This window comes from Miniopterus natalensis, chromosome 9 (genome assembly GCF_054644295.1).
Source record: "Miniopterus natalensis isolate mMinNat1 chromosome 9, mMinNat1.hap1, whole genome shotgun sequence".
NCBI lineage: Eukaryota > Metazoa > Chordata > Mammalia > Chiroptera > Miniopteridae > Miniopterus > Miniopterus natalensis.
This window is the reverse complement of record NC_142089.1, coordinates 20,595,822-20,619,516: the sequence shown is the minus strand read 5'-3', so window position 1 is coordinate 20,619,516 and position 23,695 is coordinate 20,595,822. Positions and strand designations below refer to the sequence as shown.

The 23,695-nt window shown below is 49.2% G+C and overlaps 3 protein-coding genes across 6 annotated transcripts in view; 1 reads left to right on the top strand and 2 right to left on the bottom strand.

Annotated features, from left to right (window-relative positions):
• Nucleotides 1–545: 545 nt before the first annotated feature.
• On the top strand, nucleotides 546–1,719 carry EVA1B (eva-1 homolog B). The gene is made up of 2 exons (XM_087820312.1): nucleotides 546–734; nucleotides 1,024–1,719. The coding sequence occupies exons 1-2, from the start codon at nucleotides 623–625 to the stop codon at nucleotides 1,449–1,451; spliced, it is 540 nt and encodes a 179-aa protein (XP_087676438.1). The 5' UTR covers nucleotides 546–622; the 3' UTR covers nucleotides 1,452–1,719.
• Nucleotides 982–16,144, bottom strand: MNMIP1 (manchette microtubule inner protein 1). Its single transcript, XM_087820570.1, has 17 exons — nucleotides 16,001–16,144; nucleotides 13,397–13,801; nucleotides 13,238–13,301; nucleotides 12,858–12,976; nucleotides 12,550–12,640; nucleotides 12,317–12,372; nucleotides 12,169–12,214; nucleotides 11,927–12,027; nucleotides 11,724–11,810; nucleotides 11,495–11,537; nucleotides 4,137–4,230; nucleotides 3,992–4,044; nucleotides 3,799–3,893; nucleotides 2,925–3,670; nucleotides 2,761–2,824; nucleotides 2,616–2,688; nucleotides 982–1,325 (listed from the first exon to the last, which is right to left on the bottom strand). Exons 1-16 carry the CDS (start codon nucleotides 16,142–16,144, stop codon nucleotides 2,617–2,619), a joined length of 2,280 nt encoding a protein of 759 aa, XP_087676696.1. The 3' UTR covers nucleotides 982–1,325; nucleotide 2,616.
• Nucleotides 14,861–23,695, bottom strand: part of THRAP3 (thyroid hormone receptor associated protein 3) — a 48,613-nt gene continuing 39,778 nt past the window's right edge. For all 4 annotated transcript variants that reach the window (XM_016218468.2, XM_016218478.2, XM_016218488.2 and 1 more), the window contains 5 exons: nucleotides 23,138–23,222; nucleotides 21,075–21,262; nucleotides 18,786–18,981; nucleotides 18,177–18,320; nucleotides 14,861–16,415 (listed from right to left, as the gene is read on the bottom strand). In XM_016218468.2, coding sequence (XP_016073954.1) covers nucleotides 16,194–16,415; nucleotides 18,177–18,320; nucleotides 18,786–18,981; nucleotides 21,075–21,262; nucleotides 23,138–23,222 — 835 coding nt within the window. In that variant the 3' untranslated portion in view covers nucleotides 14,861–16,193. The remainder of the gene's footprint in view (nucleotides 16,416–18,176; nucleotides 18,321–18,785; nucleotides 18,982–21,074; nucleotides 21,263–23,137; nucleotides 23,223–23,695) is intronic.

Below are 23,695 nucleotides of genomic sequence, written 5' to 3'. Positions count from 1 at the left end.
CCTTTCCCTCCCCTCCTCCCCCGCCCGCCCCGCCCCGTCCCTCCTCTTTCCTCCGAGGAAACTTTCCGCCCGCCGGTCCCTCGCCCGCGTCCGGCCCGCGCTGCCGCGGCCTGGGAGCCGAGCCGAGCGCGCGGGGCGGCCGGGGCCCGACGGGGCGGGAGCGGCCGGGGCCCGGTGTGCGCCGAGCGGCCGCCAGAGGCGCCGGGGCCGGCCCGCCGAGGAGCGGGCGCTGACGGTGAGTAAACCCGGGCCTGCGGGGCGGTGGGTCCCCGGGGACGCGCGGGATGGGAAAGGGAGTCGGCCTCCCCTCCCGGAGCCCGCCCGGGACGAGCGGAAAGCATCCGCGTTTCTCCAACATCTCGCTCCCGGGACGCTCAAACGGGACCTCTTTTGGGGACCTCCCGAGGGGGCGGGGCCTCCTGCGGCCCACTCCCTGACCCCCAGGTTGGAGGGGTGTCGGCGCGCAGGGGGAGGATCCCCAGGCAGGGCCCAAGTCTGCAGCGGAGGCAGGACGCCGCTCTTTCCTGCGTGGAACCTGGGGCTGCTCTTCCAGGGAGAGGAGCTGCTCCGAGGAGGAAATGGGGTCAGGGTCAGCTTGGGGACTGGGGATTAGGATCTGACCATGCTCGCCTCGCAGGCTGACAAGGGAGCTGCCCCCCGCAGCAGCATGGATGCCCCCCGAAGAGACATGGAGTTGCTCAGCAACAGCCTGGCGGCCTACGCACACATCCGCGGTGAGGGTGGCCCGAGGCATGCACCCCTCCCCGCCCCTCCGAGGCCCCACTGCGCCCCTTCCCTCCCCACTCCTTTCATTATAATCACACACACCCCACAGCTAGTCACAGCCAATTACCCCCAACCCTCACTCCCCCCCCCCCCCGCCCCATGGCGGCTACCTAATGTCCTTCACGTATGAAGTACTGTCCTTGCCCCCCCCCCCGAACTTAAAACCTGGAGTCTTTTCGAGATGCAATGACTCCCACCCACCTGGGCCCCTCCGTGACTTCTGCCTCTGACCTCCAGCTAACCCCGAGAGCTTTGGCCTCTACTTCGTGCTGGGTGTCTGCTTTGGCCTGCTGCTAACCCTGTGCCTGCTAGTCATCAGCATCTCCTGCGCGCCCCGCCCGCGGCCCCGGGCCCCCACGCAGCGCCGGGACCCCCACAGCACCCTAGAGGCGGAGGACGACGACGAGGACGAGGAGGACACGGTGACGCGGCTGGGCCCCGACGACACACTGCCTGGCCCGGAGCTGTCCGCGGAGCCCGACGGGCCCATGAGCGTTAACGTCTTCACGTCCGCAGAGGAGCTGGAGCGGGCGCAGCGCCTGGAGGAGCGGGAACGGATCCTGCGGGAGATCTGGCGCACCGGGCAGCCCGACCTGCTGGGCACCGGCACCCTGGGGCCCAGCCCCGCAGCCACGGGCACCCTGGGCCGCATGCACTATTACTGACCGGGCCTCGTTCCCACAGCAGGGCGCTGCGGGCGCTGGACGTGCACACGAGCTCATAGCCGTCGCGGGACCTTCCCCTGCGGGCTTAAGCCGGCCCCACCCCCACACTCCCACGGTGCTATTGGGTGTGAATCCCCGCCCTCTTGGGAGGCGCCCTTCCCCAGTCCAGCCTGAAACCCTGGGGGGAGGGCAGGACACAGGGTCCCCACCCCCGCTCCAGGGGACGGTTAAGAGGTGAAGTGACCAATGAAAGCTGCGTTCTTAGTGACTCAGTCTCCCTCTGTTACCCCTGCCCCCAACATTCCTCAGGCTCCTGTCATGCAGAGGGCCCCAGGGCTGAGACCCCACTAGACTCCTTGACTTGACCAGGCTGACCACCTCCATCACTCCATCCTTAGCACACTTGCTTGCGTTCACTTCTCAGACGGCAAAAACACACTCCACCACGTCACCAGTCTCACACACAAGTATCGCTCAAATTCCTCACTCACAGATGCAATCCTTACAGGCATGCGCCTGGCACACGTCCCCCCATCCCTGCAAACGCCCAGGGTCATGCATCACTGCAGTCACACACACACACACACACACACACACACACACACACACACACACATACCCAGGCCTGGGAAGCCCGACCTTGACGCTAAGGTGCCCCAGTGTAACCACGTGTGCCTGAGCTGAGCTGTGGAGTTTGAGTCTGGGCTGAGGTGCGTTTCTGTGAGTCCTTCTGAGCGGAGAGTGGGGCCAACTGGGAGGGGTCTGGGGATTCGAAAGCAGGGCCGCTGGCGCACAGCTGGATTCTGGATTCCGGATTCCGGCCGCAGGCAAAGCCTGACCCTGCCTGGGCCCGGCCCCTCCTGCCGGCTGGAGCCCGAAGTAGACGCGCCCCCCCAACCCCCGCCATCCGGTGGGTAAAAATAGCCGTGCGCAAGCCTTGGGAACAGTAATGAGAGCCACATGTTGGCCAGATGTGCCAGGGAGAGACTGCCAGGAATGCAGAGCGCCAGCCTGGCCCTGGCCCCGCCCCGCGGCGAGGGCCCCACCCCCGCACGGACCGGGCAGGCGTGGTGTGCATACACCGCAAAGTTTACTCTCTTGGCTTTCCCGAAGTTGTGTGCAAGGACGTGGGTGGCTGGAGGCAGACACCCCTCCGGGCCCCACCTCAGTGCGTCTGCGTCTGCGTGTGGCTGGAGCCTGGGCTCAGAGATTCCTGGGTCCTCAGCTTCATCTGAACCTAGTTGGGAGAAGGCGTCAGGGCGGGCCGGCCAGTAGCCCCGTCCCTGCCGGGGATCCGCACTGCACCCACCTCCAGCAACCGACGCTTCTCCTTCTCGCTCTCCAGCTCCTCCCAGACATCCGCCAGCTTTTTCCTGCCAGCAAGAGAGCGAGGGGTAGGGGTGGGCCAGGGCTGGCATCAAGTCGCCCCCTGCCCTTCTCCTTCCCACCCCCTCCTTGCCCTCCCCCACTTACTCCATCTGCACCACCATCAGCTCCAGGGCCCTCCTTAAAGACTCCACCTCTTCCTTTAGCCTCTTCACATCCTCCGTGTCGCTTTTGCTGTCTGTGGGATTTTGTGGCACCAGTGAATGGACGGTGGGAGTCTCTTGATGGTCTGGAGCAGGCTTGATAGGATGTGGATTCTTTTGAGCAGGGGCTACCTCTTCGGGGGTAGTGTCATCTTTCACAGGTGTCTCCTCCAGGACGGTGGTGGGCTCTTCTGGGGGGTGGGCCTTCTCAAGGGCAGGCAGGGACCCTGGCTTAGCCTCAGATGGGAGTGTGGAACTATCCGTCTCAGCCAGGGGGTGTTCCTCTGGCATGTGGACCTCCTCTTGGGAATGAGCCTCACCGACCAATGAAGACTTGCCCTTGGACTGGGCTGCCTCCGGTAAGGGATGAAGCTGAGTGTTGTCCCCAAGAGAGGCCTCTTCAGAGAGCATCTGTTCCTGGGTCAAGGCCTTTTCTAGGGTGGAGGCCTCATCCCCAGGAGGGGCCATCTTTGGGTGAGGGGCTTCATCTTCAGGTGGGACACCTAGAGCAGGGCCCTCAGACACAGAAAAGACCCCATCTGGGTTGGAGGTCTTGTCCTCTAGAGTGGGGATCTTCTTTGGGGTGGGGGCCTTACGTGGAGACAGGGTCTTCTGTGGGGGAGGGGTCTTGCCTAGAGTAGAGGTTTTATTCACAGGGGGGGCCTTTGCTCGGCTTCTCTGCTCTTCCTCCTGCGGTGAGGGGGTAAGGACTCAGCTGAGGGCTCCCCTTGGCCTGGGATCCTTCACCCTCACACACCATACCCCTGGGAAGCAGACTCTGCCCCAGCTCCCACTCTCCCATATTTCAGGTCTCCCACCTGACCAACTGCAGGGCGTTGCCGGGAAGCCAGGGTTCTGGATCGCTTTCTGCCAGGGTGGCTTGGACCCCCACTGAGGAGGCTGCCACTGGAGCCTATGAGAGCAGAATGTCAGGGGTCCAGGTCTAGTAGGACACAGTCTCCCCCCCTATCGCCCAGTCCTCACTCAACTGAGGGAGGCAGCCTGACTTACCAGAGTCTCGGGAGGGGCGCTTCTGACCATCTCCAGTGGGTGTCCGAGATGGCCTGAAACACACCCGCATCAGACCCAGGGCATGCGGGGCAAAGAACGGCATTTTCTTTGTACTCCTCCTTCCCCCACCCACCCTGCTCCTCACTTGGCTTTGCTGGGCCCAGTATGAGCTGTCATCAGCTTCTTGACTGTAGGGAGGGCTGTCTTGGGCATCATCTTTTTTGGTTCCTTAATGGGAGCTGGGAGGGCAGAGGTGAGTGCATTTGTCCTCACTTATCCATCTGAGAGCGGCTGCCCTGCCCTGTGCTGTGCACAGGGATTAGGGGCAGGAGATGAATCATATTTGACTCTGCCTCTTGGGAGCTCTGGGGAAGCTGACCACCCTCAGGCCGCATGGCCACAGGCAACTGTGGGAGCACCTCGAAGAGTGGTCAGAGGTGGTTCTGTGGGAGAGATGGCTCCAAATACCGCCAGTTTTTTAATCCATGCTTTTCTAAGACCTGCTCTGATCAATGCCATGACTGGGTCAGACTTCAGCTCTGTGCTGGACCCCGGCAACACCTTCCAGTCCACCTTCCCTGACACTTCTTTGTCTCTCCATCTCATTTACTCTCTAAGAGATCTCACCCAGTCTCCCGGGTTTAATGATCACCAGCAAGCCAACGACTCCGTTTCCATTTCCAGCTCCTTCCTCTTCCCTGAACTCCACACTCATATTCAACTGTCCTCCCATTATTTGCACTTAGAGAGCTAACTGGCATCACACACTCAACATAACCAAAATGTACCTCTTGCTTCCCAACCTCCTTGCCCCCTGAATCTGCCCCTTTCCCAGTGTCCCCATCTCACCCATTTGCCCACTTGCTCATATGACAAAATGAGTGATCCTTGACCTCTTTCAGACCCTATGCTGCACACACCCAACTCACCAGTAAATCCTGTCTGCTCTATCTTTAAAACATGTCCTAAACCCACCTCTTGTCACTAACTCCACCACTAAGTGCTCCAGGTCAAGTCACCACCACCGTCACCTAGACCGCAATACTGCAGTAGCCTCCAACTTGGGCTTTGGCTGCAGTCGCCTTTTGCCTACGGTGTGTTCTTCCCCCAGCAGCCCACGTGAGCTCATGTTCTATCGGGGAAGCAGACACAAACAAAACAAGTAAAACGGGTAGTGTGTTAGTTATGAAGTATTACTGAGGAAGGATAAGTATAATTTTAAAAGGGGTGGTCAGAAAAGTCCCCTGAGATGACACCAGAATGAACACCTGAAGGCTGTCACACACAGTGACATTCACATCTATGGACACACGAGCAGCCACCCTAGCATATGCGCACATGCCGAAGATTACTCACGCGTGCATTATCACACAGATACGTACGCAAATCCCCAGATGCCCTGTCATGGTGGGCAAGAGCATGGATCCTACAACCAGACACCAGGCTTTGAATTCCTGCTCTAGGACTCGCCAGTGTGTGAAAATTTGGGTAGGTAATTTAACTTCTTTATGGCCCAATGTCTTCATCCATAAAACATGGATAACAACAGTACACATCTTATAGAGTTGTGAAGTTTGAGGGACTTACTCCATGTAAGGTGCTTAGAAGAGTGTTTGGCATATAGTTGAAGTTCGTTAAAATGTTTATTTTTATTTTATTTTTATGTTTTTATTGATTTCAGAGAGAGGAAGGGAGAGGGAGAGATAGAAACATTGATGATGAGAGAGAGTCATTGATCGGCTGCCTCCTGCACACCCCCTGCTGGGGATTGAGGCTGCAACCTGGGCGTGTGCCCTGACCAAGAATTGAACCATGACCACTTGGTTCATAGGTTGACGTTCAACCACTGAGCCACATGACTGGGGCCAAATGTTTGGGGTTTTTTTAATGAGTTAATAAAACAACTATATAGACTTCAGGTGTACAATTCTGTAATACATCATCTGTGTATTGTATAGTGTGTTCACCACCCCAAGTCAAGTTTCCTGTTAAAATGTTAACTTTGACTTCTGCCTCCTGTCTTATGACTGATGAGGTGCCCTGTGGGCCTCTCCCACTAGATAGCAATTATACCCTGCTTAGGATACAATCTTGGGGCACTGTTAAACTTAAAGGAGGTAGCAGAGGGCCACAGAAAGGGAGCAACTGGGGCCAGAATGCTGGTGAGAAGGCAGCCCTACTATGGCTACTGAGCCTGGGGTCAGTAGCCAAAAGTAGAAGTCAGTCCTCTCTGGAAGACGTTTTCCCCTACTAAGGCATGCAGGACTCCCACAGATTGAGATCAAGTCATGAGCTCGCACACAAAGATCATAAAACACATGAGAAGACAGGCTACAGAGCAAGAGTCGGGAGACACAACACAGAGCAGATACTGAAATTGTCAGGTAGAGCACACAACACAGCTCTGTATAAAATATTTGAAGAAATAAAGGGTAAGCCTTCAAATAAAGGAGCCATCAGAAATAAACGGGCAGATGTGAAAAGAAAAAAAAGAAAGCTAAACTACTAGAGATGAAAATAGCACTCTTGAAATAAAATGCAATGTATAAGTTAGACAGGAGATTAAACACAGCCAAAAAGCTAGAGAGAGAATTAGTAAACTGAAGTACAGTGAGACAAGGAGTGAAAAATTTGAAAGCAATGTTTAAAGGAATGGATAATAGAAGCAGGGCTTGACTATGGCTGAGTTGGTGGACAAATTCGCACCCCACACAACTATAAAGCTGGACAGAAATGACAAAGCAGCTGTTTCAGTGCGCTGGAAATTGACCTAAGGCATAAAATAATCTGAGAAGCATTTATGCTTGGTGGGGTTCTTGCCTACCCCTCCCTCCAACCTGACTCCTACCCCCATTTCCCAGCCCACATTGAGCTTCTGAATGTGGGACAGGTTGAGGATCAGCAGGTTCACTGTCATGGTTGAAGGGACCTCAGATCAATTTGGGGTATAACCTTGGACTTGGCATTGATTTCATAGATATGATACCAAACCCACAAGCAACCAAAGGAAAAAAAACAGATGAATGGGGCTTCATCAAAATTTAAAACTTTCGCCCTGGCTGGTGTTGCTCACTGGTTAGAGCATCAGCTTGCACACTGAAGGGTCACGGGTTCGATTCCCTGTCACAGGTACCTGGGTTGCAAGTTCAATCCTGGCCCTGGTCGGGGCACGTGCGGGAAGCAACCAATCAATGTCTCTCTCTCTCTCTCTCTCTAAAATCAATAATAAAATAAAAAAGAGTAGCAGGGCAGATTTGGTCCATGAACCATAATTTTCTAATTCCTGGTCTAAACACCCCAATTAAAAGGCATAGATTGTCAGACTGAATAAAAAAAGGAAGATTCAACTACATATTGTGTACAAAGGATTCAAAAACACTAATAGGTTGATGATAAAGGTTGGAAAAAGATATACCACACAAATAGTAACCAGAGTAGTAACCATATATTAATATCACAAAGCAAAGTTTAAGAAAAATTACTAGACAAAGAGGAAGAGGTCATAATGATAAAGAGGTAGAGATAACAATAACAAATGTATAACAACATTTGTGTCTAACAACAAAGCCTCAAAATACATAAAGCAAATAGTGACAACTGAAAGGAGAAAGAAATAATTCAACAATAATAATTGGGAGATTTTATTCAGAGGAAGCTTAAGACTTTGAATTTAGATGGTAAAGTTAAATATAATTATGGTTAATATAGTCTAAACTCACCAATTTATCACCAAAGGCAAAGACTGACAGACTAGAGTAAAAACAAACAAAAAAAAGTAAAAACAAAGGTACTTTCTAGAGATCTGTTTGTGGCACAACGATGTGCACAGAGTTAACACAACTATACACTTAAACATGAGCCCTGGCCGGTTTGGCTCAGTGGTTAGAGCACTGGCCTGAGGACTGAAGGGTCTGGGGTTCAGTTCCAGTCAAGGGCACGTGCATGGGTTGCAGACTCGATCCCCAGCCCTGGTCGGGGCGCATGCAGGAGGCAACCAATTAATGTGTCTCTCACATCGATGTGTGTGTCTCTTTCTCCCTTCTATTTTTTAAACCACAATAAAAAGGTACACTAGAAAAAAATGTTTTAAGTACTTGAATATATTAACAGCTCAGATGAGACTGAACAACAACACAAAACAGAGGGGAAAAAAACATTCTTAGAAATGAGACTATAACTGCAGATACAGGCGAGACTTAAAAGATTACAAGAATCCAGCTGGCCGGGCTCAGGGGCGGAGTGTCACCTATGAACCAGAAAGTCAAGGCCTGACCCCCCTCAGGGCACGTGCCCAGGTTGTGAGCTCGGTTCCCCAGCAGGGGGCGTGCAGGAGGCAGCCGGTCAGAGATTCTCTCATCATTGATGTTTCTCTCTCTCTCCCCCTCTCCCTCCTCTGAAATCAATAAAAACATATTTTAAAAAAAAGATTATAAGAGAAAATTATAAGCTTTACACAAATAATTAGAAAACATCAATTAAATGGGTAACTAAGTAAATATAAGTCACTAAAACGGATTCAAGAATTGTAAGCAGATTTTTGGCCAACCATTGTTAACTAGGGATAAGGGGACAGAATGTGGTCTGTGCAAGTCTCCTAAGTGTGAGATTTCCTCCCCTCCCAGTTCCAAGGTGGAGCCATTCGAAGAGCAGCTGTAAAGGGGTCTTTGCTGATGTAATCAAGTTAAGATGAGGTCACAATGGATTAGGGTGAACCCTAAACCAATTACTGGTGTCATCAGAAGAGAAAAACTTGGACACACACAGGGCAGAAGACCATGTAAAGACAGAGGCAGAGAGACAGAGAATGCAGCGATGTATCTACAAGCCAAGGACTGCTAGCAACTACCAGGAGCTGAGGAGAGACAGGGAAACGTTCTTCCCCTAAGCCTTCACAGACAACACGGCCATGGCAACATCTCCATTCAAATTTCTAGCCTCCATAAATGTGAGAGATTACATTTCTATCGTTTTAAGAAAAGAAAGAGGAGAGAATTTCAGCTAGACTTGTTCATAACCATTAAAGAAATTTAAATGTTTTTTCCCATGATGGAAAAAAAACACAGGGCCAGATGAATTTCACTAGCTTTCCAGAAAGATGATTCTCATCTTATATAACATCTATCAGATAATTAAGAAACAAAATGCATACTCCCTAACTCATTTATGGGGCCAGTATAATACTGATAAAGAGATGAGGACAGTAAAAATAAATGCAAAAATATTAAGAAAAAATGGGAAAATATTTCAACAGGAACATTCCATTTAAAATCAGAAACAGCACAGCCAGGCGTGGCTCAGAGGTTGAGCATCAACCTAGGATCCAGGAGATCGGGGTTCGATTCGCGGTCAGGGCACATGCCCGGGTTGCGGGCTGCAGCCGATCAATGACAATCTCATCATTGATGTTTCTCTCTCTCTCTCCCCCTCTCCCTTCCTCTCTCTGAAATCAATAAAGATATATTTTTTAATAAATAAATAAATAAAATCAGAAACATGTTAGTGATGTTCAGCATCACTACTATTCAGTATTGTACTAAGATCCTAGCCTCTCTAATTAAACAAAAAATTAAAAGGTGTAAAGAAAAGCCCAGCTGGTGTGGCTCAGTGGTTGATCATGGGCCTATGATCCAGGACATCGAGGTTCGATTCCAGGTCAGGGCACATGCCCAGGTTTCAGGCTTGACCCCCAGCAGGGGGCATGCAAGAGGCAGCCGATCAGTGACTCTCTCATCATTGATGTTTCTATCTATCTCTCCCTCCCCCTGAAAATCAATAAATAAATAAGTAAATAAAAGGTATAAGGGATGGAAAAGATAGAGCTATTATCATTGCTCACCGATGACATTACTGTCTTCATAGAAAACTTACTAATAATCTATAGATAAATTTGTTGGAAATAAACAGTTACCACCATGGCTGGCTATAAAATCAATATAGAAATATCAATGTATTTCTATGTTTCTATAATAAACAGAAGGATATCTAATTTTTTAAAAGACAATAAAAATTATGAGGTATCTAGGAATAAATCTTACAAAAGTTGTATAAAAGTCACATGCAGAAAATAATAAATGATGTTGGTACTGATTGTCCATATGGAAAAAGGTATAATTGGATCACCCTTTAAAATCAATGCTACATAGATGAAAGCACTTAAAAATAAAAAGCAGCACTTTAATAACTCTCTCTCTGAATTTGGGGCATAAAGGATTTTTTTAAACAAAAAGAAAACCTGCTAACCATTAAATAAAAGATTGATGTGTTTGCATTAAAATTAAGAAAAAGAGAAGACAAGCCACAAACTGAGAGAAAAATATCTGTAACATGTATAACCCATAAAGGATTGATAGTCAGAATATAGAAAGAACTCTAAAAATTATTACTAAGTAGGAAAATGTAAACTAAGTCCACAAAGAAATGGTATTTTGTACCTACTAGATTCACAAAAATAATGAAATCTAATAATACCAACTGTTGAAGAGGAGTTGGATCAATAAGCTCTCTTATACACAGATGTGAAGTGCTGAAGAATATAATCACTTTAGAAACCAATCTCACTTTATCTCATAAAAGTTGAACAGTCATATACCCTATAATTTAGCAGTACTGCTCCCAAAATCATATCCTAGAGAAGCAATTATACCTATATACCAGAAGAAAGGCACATGAATATTCACAGCAGCTCTATCTGTAATAGTAAAAACTAGAAACAGTGAAAATGTCCAGCACCAGGAAGAGACCAGGTACATAAACTGTGGCAATATTATACAGCAGAGAAAAAGAAATGAACTACATAGATCAATCTTAGAAACATAATGTTGATTGGAAACAGCAAGTTCCAGAGACTATAAACATATGATACCATTTTTATAAAGCTCAAAAAGAAGCAAAAATAAATTAATTGATATCTTGTTTAGGCACATACACATGTAAATCAACTTAAAAACTCATGAGAACTACAAACACAAAATTCAGGACCGCGGTTACTTTCAGTGTGAGGGAAGCAGAGCTGGGAAGAGCAGGAGCACAGACTAATGGCGATGTTCTAGGTCTTGGGTTTCACTGACAGACCATGGATTTCCGTGAAGTTTTAAAACACATATGTTACATATATTTTTGGCATGTGTGAAATAGTACATTAAAAGATAAAAAAAAAGACACACATCCCCACAGACACATATACAGAGCTACTCATATAAACACTTATAAGGCACATGCACATACATAAAGTCTCGAGACCCAGATATCAATTTTCTTACAAAATGAAACAAATCTAAACATACTGATAGCTGCAATTCCAAGACACACCGAGAAACATGAACATATTGACATATATACAAACACTGACCCAGCTACATTCCTATCATAACCATAACCCACCAGGACATAGCTCCTAAGTGGGTGTGCTGGACCACTGGGGACCTGTGGGAGTTTATGGGCAACTGGGCTGATGGGTCTCTCAGGCAACCCCCACTGGCAATCCCAGGTTTCCAGGGTACCCACCTGATTCTCGAGGCGATAATTTTCGTGGGACCAGCTTCTTCATCTGTGCAGAAAAGAAGTATCAGAATCTGAAGAGAAGCCCCCACATTTCCAGGTCCACCCTCCTTTAGGGGTGACTCTCCACCTGTGTCCAGAGAGCACCATGATCTCCAACTTTGTCCAGAGTAGCCTGTCTGTTCCCCCTCTGCCCCCCACCCGCCAGCCCCCCGGTGTCTGGCTCCATACTCACTGGAGGTGGTGGGAGCACAAAGTTGTCTGGGAACACTCCTCTTCTACCTTGAGACTCTCCTTCCCACCAGCCCTCATCCTCTGTAATCTGGGAGAGAAAGATGCTGTGGGGAGGTGAGCCAGGTCCCCAAGCTCCTTGCTCCCGGCCCCCGCCCCTTCTCAACAGGCCCTTCCCCGCACCCTCCCCGCCCCTGCTTCTCATACCTTCCTCAGGACTTTCACCTCGTCTCCCCTCCGCAGTGCCAGCTCATCTGGGGCCTCGGGCTGGTAGTCAAACAGGACCCTGTAGGTCTCAGGGAGGCAGGCTAAGGGGAGGTCAGTCCTCTGAAGCCAACTCCGCTCCCCAGTCTGCAGCCCCCTCTGCCAACAGCCTAGCTGGGTCCCCACTCTGCAGTCAAAGTGGCTCTGGGAAGGGCTGCCCAAGGGTTATTTGGCTGGGTGCTCACCTGTCCGCAGGTAGTCTGGAGGGCTGTGACAGGCCAGGGTGCTCAGCTAGTGAGAGCAGGGAGAGGGAAGGGCAAGCTGAACCTCCAAGCCCCCCCCCCCAATGCTGCAGGAGGAACACCACCTCTGTGCCCACTCCACCCAGTTTACCTTGGGAGGCTGCTGGGGATCAGGGCTGATTGAAGGCATGTCTGGGTTATCAAGGCCTGGTGAGGGAAAGGGGGGTTAGGGAAGATGCTAATCCCCAGGTTAGATCATAGAAGAGGTCAGAGGGGTCACAGGGTCAAGATGTGTGGATCACAGGCTCCGGCCACTGGGAGGGTCATTGGAGATTGCAGAGTCTGATCACAGGGTCTCACGGGGTCACAGGGTCCAGGTCTCACTTGGGGGCCCACTGTTCAGCAACTCCACAAAGTTGGATGGGAAGGCTCCCAGCTGCCCATTCTTCTTTCCCAGCCACCAGCCGTCCTCAATCTGGGGAAGGGGGAGGACGCAGGGGCATCTGGTTCTGCCCCAAGGGTCTCTCCAGAAATCATACTCTCTTGGTTCTGCCCCAGTTCTGCCCAGTGACCCCGTCCATCCTTGCTCCCTCGCTTTCCCATCGCCCACACCCTCACTTCACTCATCTCCCCTCACCCGGGGACATGCTCCATCATCTCCCCCAAATCCTTGCATCCCCTCATCCCCTCACCTCCTTTATCACTTCCACAATGTCTCCAGCTTGCAGCTTCAACTCGTCCGCCTGCTCCGGGCTGTAGTTGAAGTTCACTTTGCACCATCTTTGGGGGCTCGGAGATTTGGCAGGGCGACCTGGGATGGGACGCGAACGAGGCCGCTGCAGCCGGGCGCGCCAGTCCCTTGAGCTGGGGAAGTGCGAGGGGAAGGCAGCGCCGGCGGCTGAACCGCCCGGCCCCGCCCAGGGCGGAGCATTGTGCTCTAGAGCGAATCACAGGCCGCCCAGCGGCACCGCGGCTCCGCCCACAGAGGCGCCGGCGGGGCGAGTAGGGGCCCGCAGAACAGCGGCGCCCGCGCCCGCCTCCCCCTCACGGCGCCCGCCCGCCAGGCTCTTACCTCGGCTGCGCGCACAGCGTGGTCGCGGCGCCTCTCCCGCGCAGCGCAAAGTCTCAGGGATCTCCTGGAAATGAGGGCCCGGGGCAGGGGGCTCTCAGCTCCCGCGGGTGAGGGCTGAGACCCCTCGCGCCGCCAAGTCGACCCCCGGCCCGGCCTCACCTGCACCAGGCGCTCGGGGAAGAAGCCACAATGTGCCCCCAGCTCTCCACGCAGCCAGCCCCGTGTGGGTCCCTTGCACACCTGTCGGACCACGTCCCCGGGAGCCAGACTCAGCTCGCTCTCCTTCTGCGCGCGGTATCCGGCCAGGACCAGCACCTCTGCGGGCGGAAGCGCGGCCCAGAAGGGCCCAGTCAGGGCCACCTGGCCATGGTGCGAGTCCAGGACTCGGGGTGGAGGACAGCAGAAAAGTGGGTCGTGGTGTAGGCTTTTGTTGTGTTCCACACGGTGTGTAGAGAGGCCACCCCAAACCCTCTGCACGTACCCATAGTTTCCGGGGCGCCTTCCAGAGCCGGGCAGGGAAGATAGTGCGATCCCGCGGGCAGCCGAGCACTGGGCCTGGATAGGCTAGGACCGGACGGTGAAGCAAAGGAGGCGGAGACACAGGCGGATAGGCTAGGTCCCGCTCCAGGTGCTGAGAGTGGGTGTGGGAGAGGCGGCCCGGCTCAGCAGGTTCGGCCCCCAACCCCGGGGGTGAGGAATCCAAGGTCTCCGACCAATTCTGAGATCACAGCTCCCCCACCTGCTCTTGCCTGCCTAGTTACCTGAATTTTCAGTCTAGCTGCCTCCGGTCCTCCCAACCTTGGCCCTGAGGCTCCCACCCACCCGCAGAGCTTTCCCGGCCTATCCTCTCCCTACTGGTAAGCCTTTAGCTTCAGGGGAAAAGGTGGGAGAGGCACATACCAGGGTGGGGCGCCCCCTGCAGGTAGGAACCGCTCCAAGGCGGGAGCTGGGTGGAAAGGGATGGTTGCTCCGGTGGGCACAAAGCTACTGCTGGTATACTCAGCTTTCCCTGGGAGGCGTATTATCCCTCCTGGGCACCCGTGTACCCCTCTACGGGAAGTGGAAGAGGGCAAAGACGGTCTCAGTTTGGTTTCAGAAAACACCTCCAGATTCTGGAGCGGAAGGCAGGAAGGAACTTTAGCTTTCAGTGCTGCTGCTGGCTACAGCCAGCCTGGAGCTGGCAAGGGCGGAAGGTCTAGGCCCACCTAGTGCACCTAGTGCCCATCCCGTGGGCTAGGCTTTCAGGTAATCTTCCTGCTCAGTGGAGAGCACAGAAGGCTGTCTGTTATCCACACCCCTTGGCCCCAGCCCCACCACCTTGGAAGCCAAAGTCCTTGCTCATGCATGACACACCACAGTGAAAACACCTTGTTCTCCTGGGGTGTCCAAGGTACAGGATAAAGCAAAACCATTGGGATGGGAATGCAGTCATAAGCCAGCGGAACGATGGCTGGGGCTCCTCCCAAAACAAGTTGTGTGTGGTACTGGTGAGGATGGGGTTGGGCAATAGTCTGAGCCCCGTCCCCAGACTTTTTATATTTCAGGTTTCCTGAAGCTACTATGGGAGATATACACCCCCCCCCCCAACACACACACACTCAGGGTGACAATGACCAGAGCCCATTTACATCTGCCACTTCGTTTATTTTTATTTGCAGGAGGAGTTGAAACAAATCTTTAAGCACGGTGTTTTCATTTTTTTCCCTTAAACATGAATCAAGTAAAACCAACTTAACTATAGAAATGTAGCAAAGTAAGGAGAAAAGTAGCACAACCCAAGAGGCAAAGGTTGGGGGGGGGGGGAGAAGTGGGTGCAGTCCACATATACCATATGCATAAGTGCCATATGATTCACCTGCTCAGGACCGCCCTCCCAGAAGGCAAGCACAAGGACCCATTTTAAGAGGATGCTCCTCCCCTGCCCCAAACATCTGAGAATGCTTCAACTTAAAGCTTAAGGTTAAAAAGGGGGAGGAAAAAGAAAAAAAGAAAACCCCACAAACCACCCAGCCATAACCACCTTCCTTAATCGATCATAGGAGTTTCTTTTCATTTTATAAAAAGATTAATAAAAAATATTGAAAAAATTATTTTCTCATCTTATATTTGTAAAGATAATAGAATTCAGAAGTTTCTTAGAAAACAGACCAGAAACCGCCATCCAGTTTCCACCGCTGTTGCTGAGAGATCAGCAGGACTAGAAAGTTGGGATACTGGAGCTGCTGGTGGAGCATGGGAAGCCCATCCCAGAAGAAATCAGAAAATATTGGGGGAGGGGGCACATGGGGTATGGTTAGGAGCAATACCATGTGATACATGGCTACGAAGAAAAGGGGAACACAAGGTGGTCAGAAAGGCCTGGAACTCCTCCTCGACATACAAAACCAATTTTTACAAAGATCCAAGCAGTTTGGTCCCAAACTGAGGTGAACACTTCAATGTTTATTCACATGCTTTGTTTTCTCTTTTAAGAATCAAAGTTGTCCAAATTAAATCTTTCTGCTAATGTTACTACATATGCCTAAAAAAAGGAGGGCTTTAAAAACCAGGAAAAGGGAGAAGAAATTAAAAATCATCAAATTAGTCCTCTTAGCTCCAAATGAAATGAAATTAAGAACAAAACTGGTTTCTAATAGGAAACAAACCAAAATCCAAGTATCGCTCTCCCCTCCCTACCCCAGCCCCCACCCCACACACCAACAACAAATCAGAAACACAGCTAAAGCCCAATGTGCTGTGTTCTGCTCAAGAACTGGGCCTGACCCCAGGCTCCTCCTCGGCCGGCCACCTGTCCAGTGGGACACCGTCAGGGATGCTTTCGGCTATAGGATTCGGCATGGCTGGTGGGGGGTGGGAGGGGATTTTCAGAATCTTCTTGGGGCTCCTGTTTAGTTCTTCACCAGCCATCTTCCCAGCGCCTCTCCCCCCTGGGTAGGAGCTCCCGTCAGAGTGGCCCCTACTCAGTGGTGGGCTGTAAATTGTCCTTCTCTTCTCGGTTCTCTGTCCCACTCTCGTCATCTTCAATCTCCCCTTCTTCCCCACTGAACTTGTCGTGGGCCCATTTGGGGCTGGTGCTGGATTTCCGGAACATGAACCTGCCTCGACCCCGGGGAAAGGCTCCTCGGCCCCGGCCCCGGCCCCCCCACTTCTCACTGCCTTCACCTTCACGGTCATCATGCTGAAAGGAAAGAATACTGCCATCAATGCCAGAGCATCGTCTCTGTACCCACCCCTAACTGTTACTTTCTCAAACCTATATCCCGACCCACCTTTTGCTCCTTTTTGGTTCTCCTCCCTGTTCCCCACTCCAAAGACACTCCTGATTCAGATCCAAGAGTGTTCAGTTGGGTGCCTTAGGAACGCTAAGGCAGGAGCCTGGGCATTATAATGATGATGATGATAAAATCTTCACTGAGCACTGAAAGCCTTATACATGCATTAGCTCATTTAATCCTAACAACTACCCTATCATTACCACCCTCCACTATGCAAATGAGGAAACAGGCTTAGGAACTTTAAGTAACTCCATATTATTTAGTACACCATCTCTCAAAGGATGGGTTTAAAAATGCCAATCACGTCAAAACGTGAAAGTCTGTCAGGGAGCAAACAGAAAAAGCAACATTCAAATACATAGCTAAGGCTCCAGCTCTTCCCTTCCCACCCCACCCCACCCCCAACCAAGAACAGACAGCAAGACAAAGAGTAAAAGAGTTGCTCATGGCCTTAAGCCACTTAGTGGAAAAATCAGGACCAGAATCCAGTCTCCCGTCCTGTATCTCCCATCTTAAAGGAGACAGTGTGGCAGAGTAGAAAAAACACAACCTACATCTCAAACAATCCCTTCTCTGATGATCTCATGAGAGGAGGCATCCAATGAAAGAATGAATGAGAAAGAATTTTAAAAACTACAAGTCATCAATCCCATGGTTTCAGAATCCAACTGCCCACCCATGCAAGCAGGGGTAGGTTCCTGGGGTCAGTCAGTGAAAGGGGCCAGCTGCTTCTTACCAGGGTTGCTTGTTTACACAGCTAAATGCATCAGGTCGGTGATGCTCCTCTAGGAGGCAAACAGGGGCAGGAAAAAGGGCTGTGTATGGCCTTTAATCCTCCCCCCTATAGCTCCTATCCTGGGCCCAGCCAATATTTCCCTATATATAGACTCAAGGGTCTTTGAGGAGTCTCAAAGCAGCTCCCAGCAGCCCTAGAAAAGCAAAGGTGGCTGTGCAGAGCCCTCTACACAACAGCCTGTTTCCTAGTTGTACAAATGACAATTCAAACCCATGCCAGGCTTTCTCCTAAGTGACGGAGACTCAGCTCCAGGTTTACCTTGGTCACAACACTCAGAGTCACATCTGTCTGCTTGGATCTAAGCCTGCTGTTGACATAGAAATGCCAAGAGAGTTCACTCACTAGCCAGGTAATTCAGCCTAGAAGAGCCCCAACCTGCGAGAGGCCCAGAAGGTGCCTGGTACTTGGCAATGACCAACAGCTTAGAAGAGAGAAGGCCCAGTGGCATTTCATTTTGGAGACAGACAGATCCTGAGCTGTCTTCCCTGTCAATCTTGCCCTGGTGAGTGACAGAACGGAACTGTGGCTGAAGGGGAGGGTTATAGCTCTATCCCTGGGTAGAGACTGAAGGGAGGCTGAGATTGGAAGTGGGTGAGCAGTAAAGCAAGTTTACAAACTAAAAAGGGAAGGGCAACCTTTCTTGTTTATCCCAGAATGCATAAATGTCTAAGGCAATAAATCCTTTCGAGGTCAGGGTTTCCTCTCTAGAGAATACTCATCTTGCCAGCACTATATTGTCCCACAAGTATACATCCCCGCAGTGCAAGACGCCTGCACACATACTCAATCAGACCAACTAAAGCCTTGCTATCAGCTACTACATGTGCCAAAGGCCCCTGGCTCTTCCTGGTTAACCCTAGACACATACCAGGTAATACTTCTTGCTCTTGGGTGTGTACTCGGGGTCCCACTCCTCCTCCCGGCTTCTCTTTTGAAAATCGTTGTTGCTGTTGTTGTTGCTGTTACCAGAGTAGCTGCCTCTGCCCCAGCCTCTCCCTCTGGCTCGAAATGGCTGTGGTAATAAACAGGGAAACGGAGAAAAGGACCATGTCAGAACAGAGAAAAACAATGTCCTGGGTTCTATTCATCTGCTCAAACACTTTTCTGGCACAAAACAAACTGTTGTCCTCCAGTCAATACGCTGGTCAACTGGTTTCCAGCCAGTCCCTTTCTGTTCATCTCAGGTCTACAGCCTAGACAGAGGACAACATGGCACAAGGGTCTCCCTACACACAGCAGGAGCCAAGATATGTTGGGAAGTTCTGAGACCAGAAGTCATAAGAGGCTTTCTAGCTCAGTGATTATGATCAGTAAAATAACTGTAAGTGGAAAGCCTGTGTAATGGAGAACCACAGATTCCAAAGTCTGTAGACTGGATTACTTTTATCATGGGCAACGAAACTGGCATTCTGATAAACACATAATGAAGATTGGTGGGAGCAGGGGCTTAGAGAAAAGGGGTGGGGTGGGGTCTTACAAAGGTCCCTCGAGCTCTGCCTCCTCTTTCATTTGGACCCACAAAGTCTTTGGTCCCCAGTCTTGATTTGTCAAAGCCAGTGGTGCTCTCCTCTCTCTCCTCCGTTTCTTCAGTGTACTCCTCCGCTTTGTAGGAGTGCGATGACTGGGAGGAAGAGGATGATGATCTGGACCGGTCTCGTGCTCTCCGGTGCTTCCTATGAAAACAAAAGAGCCAGGATAATCAATAACCCCCTTGGCGAGGGCCTCCTGGATAAGCAGCACAGGGCAATCAGGAATGCGTCTGAAGATGAGCAACCAAAAAACCCCAACGTACCCACCCAGGGTCAGTCACGTTCAGTGACACATCTATGCCTGAGCCTGTGATGAACATGGGACATATACATGAGGAGGAACAAAATATAGTCCACAGTCTCTGGCAGCTCAGTTTAATACATGTGCATGAACTAGGAGGGCAGAAGGAAACTAACACTGTACTGAGAGTCCCATGCACATGGTACTGGGACAGAGGCTTTATATATTACCATTTATTTGTACTTTCTAGGACTTTATTTCTCATAGGAAGAACATTACCTGTCTCTTGGAGCTGCTCTAAAGATTAAACACTTTACAGGTACACAGTAAATGGCAACTCTGATTATTCAGTATTATTTCTTCATTTTTTTAAAAGTGATTCAGGTGACAATGCTGAGCAGAAGAACCTGGATCCAAACCTAGCTCTAATTATACCACTGCTACACATACCACCTCCCACTGAGCTCAAACAGGTTGTGTTATTAAGCATAGGATCTGGCAAAACTCTTCCCAGAATTATTTCCCTACCTTGCCTTCATCTGGGGGAAATTACAGACCAGAGCAAATTAGACTACTACAGTGAGTCACTGTCTATGTACTAGAGGTCAGTGCCAGCCCTGCCTCTAGGGGATGTTGCCTCTTCTAAGGTGGCAAGAAAGGCCAGACTCCCGGGGTGGAACAGGACTTACAGGGAGAAGCCAGCCAAGTGTCAGTGGCCTCTCACTGTCCTCCCTTCCCTCCTCCTCCATTAGGAAAAGCACCTTGCCTGTCCCCCACCTCCACATTTGAGAAGCTCAAAAACTTAACTACGTGAATCCTACTAGCATTTACTCATACTAAGGAAAAACTAAGTTACTGTCATAGGATTCATGTAACTCAGAGGTAGAACTCTGACTCCTAGAGATCACTGCTATTTCCAAAAGACTCCAAAAGGCTCCAGATTTGAATCTTAGCACTGCCTCTTCATGTGTTCCAGGGAAAGGAATCAGAATCAGTAATCCAGACCCAACCCTGAAACGCTTGAGGGGTTCTGCTCCCTTTTTACCAGGGCAGCCCTGAGGACTGTGCCACTCCATTTCCTTTTGAGGAGTGCCAGGCCCTCTATCTATGGCAGCCCTGGAGCTGCTGGGGCTCCTAACACACAAGTAACACACTGGAGAGAGAGAAAAAGTAGAACAGAAGACCTGAGTGTTGATGTCAGCTGGTACTTCTGTGATCTTAGACAAATTGTCCTAAGCTTAGCTTCTTTATCATTCAAATGGGCAAAATGGGTATCACACCAACTATCCAACTGTTCTCAAAAGATATGATAACAATCAAGTGGATACAAAACTGTTTGCCAGCTGAAGTTCAGACACAGCAAAAGTGGTGTTGCTGCTTATGGGAAGGTACAGGGCTTCAACTCTGCGACATTTAATGACACATGGCTGAAAAGCCACAGAACTTCAAAAATGTACACAGAAACAACAGGACCTTGGCATGAGTGTTGCCTTATGAAATTCAACAATGCCACCTGTGTTTACAGAACAACCTCTCTTGAAAGTGTCCGCTAAATTAGTTTGAAAGGCATTAAGATCATTACTCTTGTCCTATCTAGTTCCACACCATTTCTTTGACCAGTGTTATTACCTGGTAATGACTTGAGCCATTTCTAAAACACAAGCTCCTCATGAAGACTTGTGATGAGAAAAAACATATTTAAAACAGCTACAATTTAGATTCCCAAATGATGCTCTGTGCTGTCCCGAAAGCCAAATTAACTGCCCATCTTCCAGCAGGTCTTCTTTGGATAAGGTTCATATCTAGTTTGATGCAAAAGTTCTGTTTTCAAGCTGGTAGCCTGACTTGACAGTTACACGGTATAGAAGAAACTGCAAAAGTTGCTATTATTCCTAACCCTAAGTGCTCTGCCTTGGAAGGTCTGGTGTAGAGCCTTGAGGGGGCAGACGAGAGACTCCACTAAGGAGTCCGGATGAGGTGACAGGGGCTTACGTACTTCTGTTTCTTTGATCCTTTATGGGTTTTCTCTGTTTTCTCTGCTGATCTTTCTCTCGAGTGGCTTGAATCTCGGGAATCCACTGACTCTCTTGATTTACCTCGTTTAAGATCTCTCTCCTTATGTTTTTTACGACGTTCAATATCAAGGCGGAGATCAACAGGATCATCTTTGTATTTCCCCTCAGCCTGCCAAAAGAGAAATCCAAATGAAGGTTTCTGGGATTCAGGGCTGCCAACTCAACCAACCCATAAACTGTGGTTACTACTCCAATGGAGTGGTGCAGGGAAAGCACTGGGAATGTGAGGTACCTCACCCAAGCTTGGGAGGGATACAGATGTCCCAAGAAGTCATTTCATGAGGATCCTCACAGATCCCAAACCAGTTCTCTAAAGTATTAATGATGATAGCTTCTAACAATGCAATATACTGACCTCACTTTGTTTCTTCTGTGGCCCGTAATGATATGGCTAGAGTACAAGTTGAGGCCAAATCAGCTCTAGAAGGTGGTTCGTTAGGCTGGCTCCGGCTTACTCATGAACAAGAGTGCAAAAGCGCACTTTACCCTTTTCCTGCCTACACTGAAGCAGCCACCCCAGACCTGTCCTCTACTTGGAATCATCTCTGAGTATCGAGTCCAAGACAGAGGGAGACTTACACAACCTTTCTAAATGGTTGCTTATATTGAGAATTTCTCTAGAGAGGAAGTATCAATAATGTAGGGAATACCATAATGGACATTAAATAAAGTGGCAATACCAGATCACAATATATTTTAAAAAAAAAAAGAAAGAAAGATCTTTTTGTAGGAAGCATAACCATCAGGGCACGTGAGCTGCAGACACAGTATGACCAGCATGGCAAAGGTCCCCACAGTTCTTGGGAAACTCAATGAAAGCAGAGATGCAAGGTGATTTCAGGGACATTATACACTGGGACTTGTCTAATGGAAGTAATACCTCCTTCAAAGAGCAAGGAGAGAGCAGTTCACTATTAACATTTCACTTACACTAAGCTTTTTGTTGAAAGTTTAACAGGAGTGGTAGGTAGTAAGTTTATTTTATCACCATTGTTTTTGGGAGAGGGAGAGGGCCTCTGCACCCTCCAAAGACTAAAGAAAAAGAAAAATGTAGACTCTGCTTCCTCAGGTGGTGCACACAACACCTCTAATGAGCTGACTTTGTGAGGCATAGATGAGATGTCTTCTGATGTTTCAAAACCTTGCTTTTCACATGTTAGTGTCAATCTAATGGACACTTGGAGAAAAAGGAAAGGGGATGGGAGAGGAGAGAGATTGGGCAAGAGCGCCTTTCATCACATTCAATCAACAAGACAGATTTGTTTGGAAAACTTGAAAATTAATTAACATTTTTAGAAAGGTTTCAGCAGCACTGGAAAAGTCATCTGTAACTTAAATTTCAACTGTATATGTGAATGAAGGTCAATAAATACTAAGATATTTTAAAACCTCAAATCTAGTATTTCACATTAAAAGAGTGCATACAAGCTTTAACCTCTTAATAACAGTGTTTACGTGCACATCATTGCAAATATACCTGGGCTATCCAAGTAATGTTTAGCTTTAAAGTAACAGTAATCAACAGATGATAGATATGGTACAATGTTAGAAAAAACTGGACTAGCTGTTTAAAACAGTCTACTAAGTTATGAATATTTCCCTCTCCTCTGACATGCATGTCTTTTTGAAATCATGGTTGGAAATAGTGCATGTATATAGTTGATTTGATAATACTTACAAGCAGAAAAATATCACAAAAAGTTTCTTCTCTCATCATGGGCACTTGTTCCAAAACTCCTCTTTTTTTTTTCTCAAGCTCACCTCAATAGACTTTGGGGTCATTTACCATATTCTAACCACTTCACAAAGGTTGTTGATACATTTAATAAAAATTAACCCTTTGTAGTTCATTTTTAGAATTATGCCCATCCTTAAAAGAAAAACACAAACTTAAGTAGAGAGTAATTTAAACAAACACATTTCTGTCAAGTTCATGCCCAACGCACTCATTTTGTTGGAATTACTGATCAAATCAACAGTTCACCTTGTAGCCGGGTTCCCGGGGACTTTTCATTTCATCATGAGCCAAACCATGTTTTCTGAATGTACTGGGGGAAATGTCTATCCTCCTAAAATTGAAAACACCAAAAATTTTAAATATCTATAGTGTGAACATAGTGCATGTAATATTTTAGTTCGTAAGTTCAGTAATAGAACATAGGCATTCCTTTTTACTACGTTTCATAACTTACATACATATTACTTATATCCTTGATGTGCTTACACTCTCCCATAGGTGTGCATGAGTGTACACAAAATCCCTACTTCTCAAACCAAGCAGAAGAAACTTCTTATTCCCTCCCAGTCATGTGACATCCAGGAAGACTCACATACAGACAAGCTTATGACTTCAAGTTCACATCAAGCCTATATATGTGCGCCCGGCTGGGTGTGGCTCAGCAGTTGAGCATCGACCTAGGATCCAGGAGATCGCAGTTCGATTCTAGGTCAGGGCACATGCCCTGGTTGCAGGCTCGATCCCCAGTAGGGGGCATGCAGGAGGCACCTGATCAATGACAACTCTCTCATCATTGATGTTTTT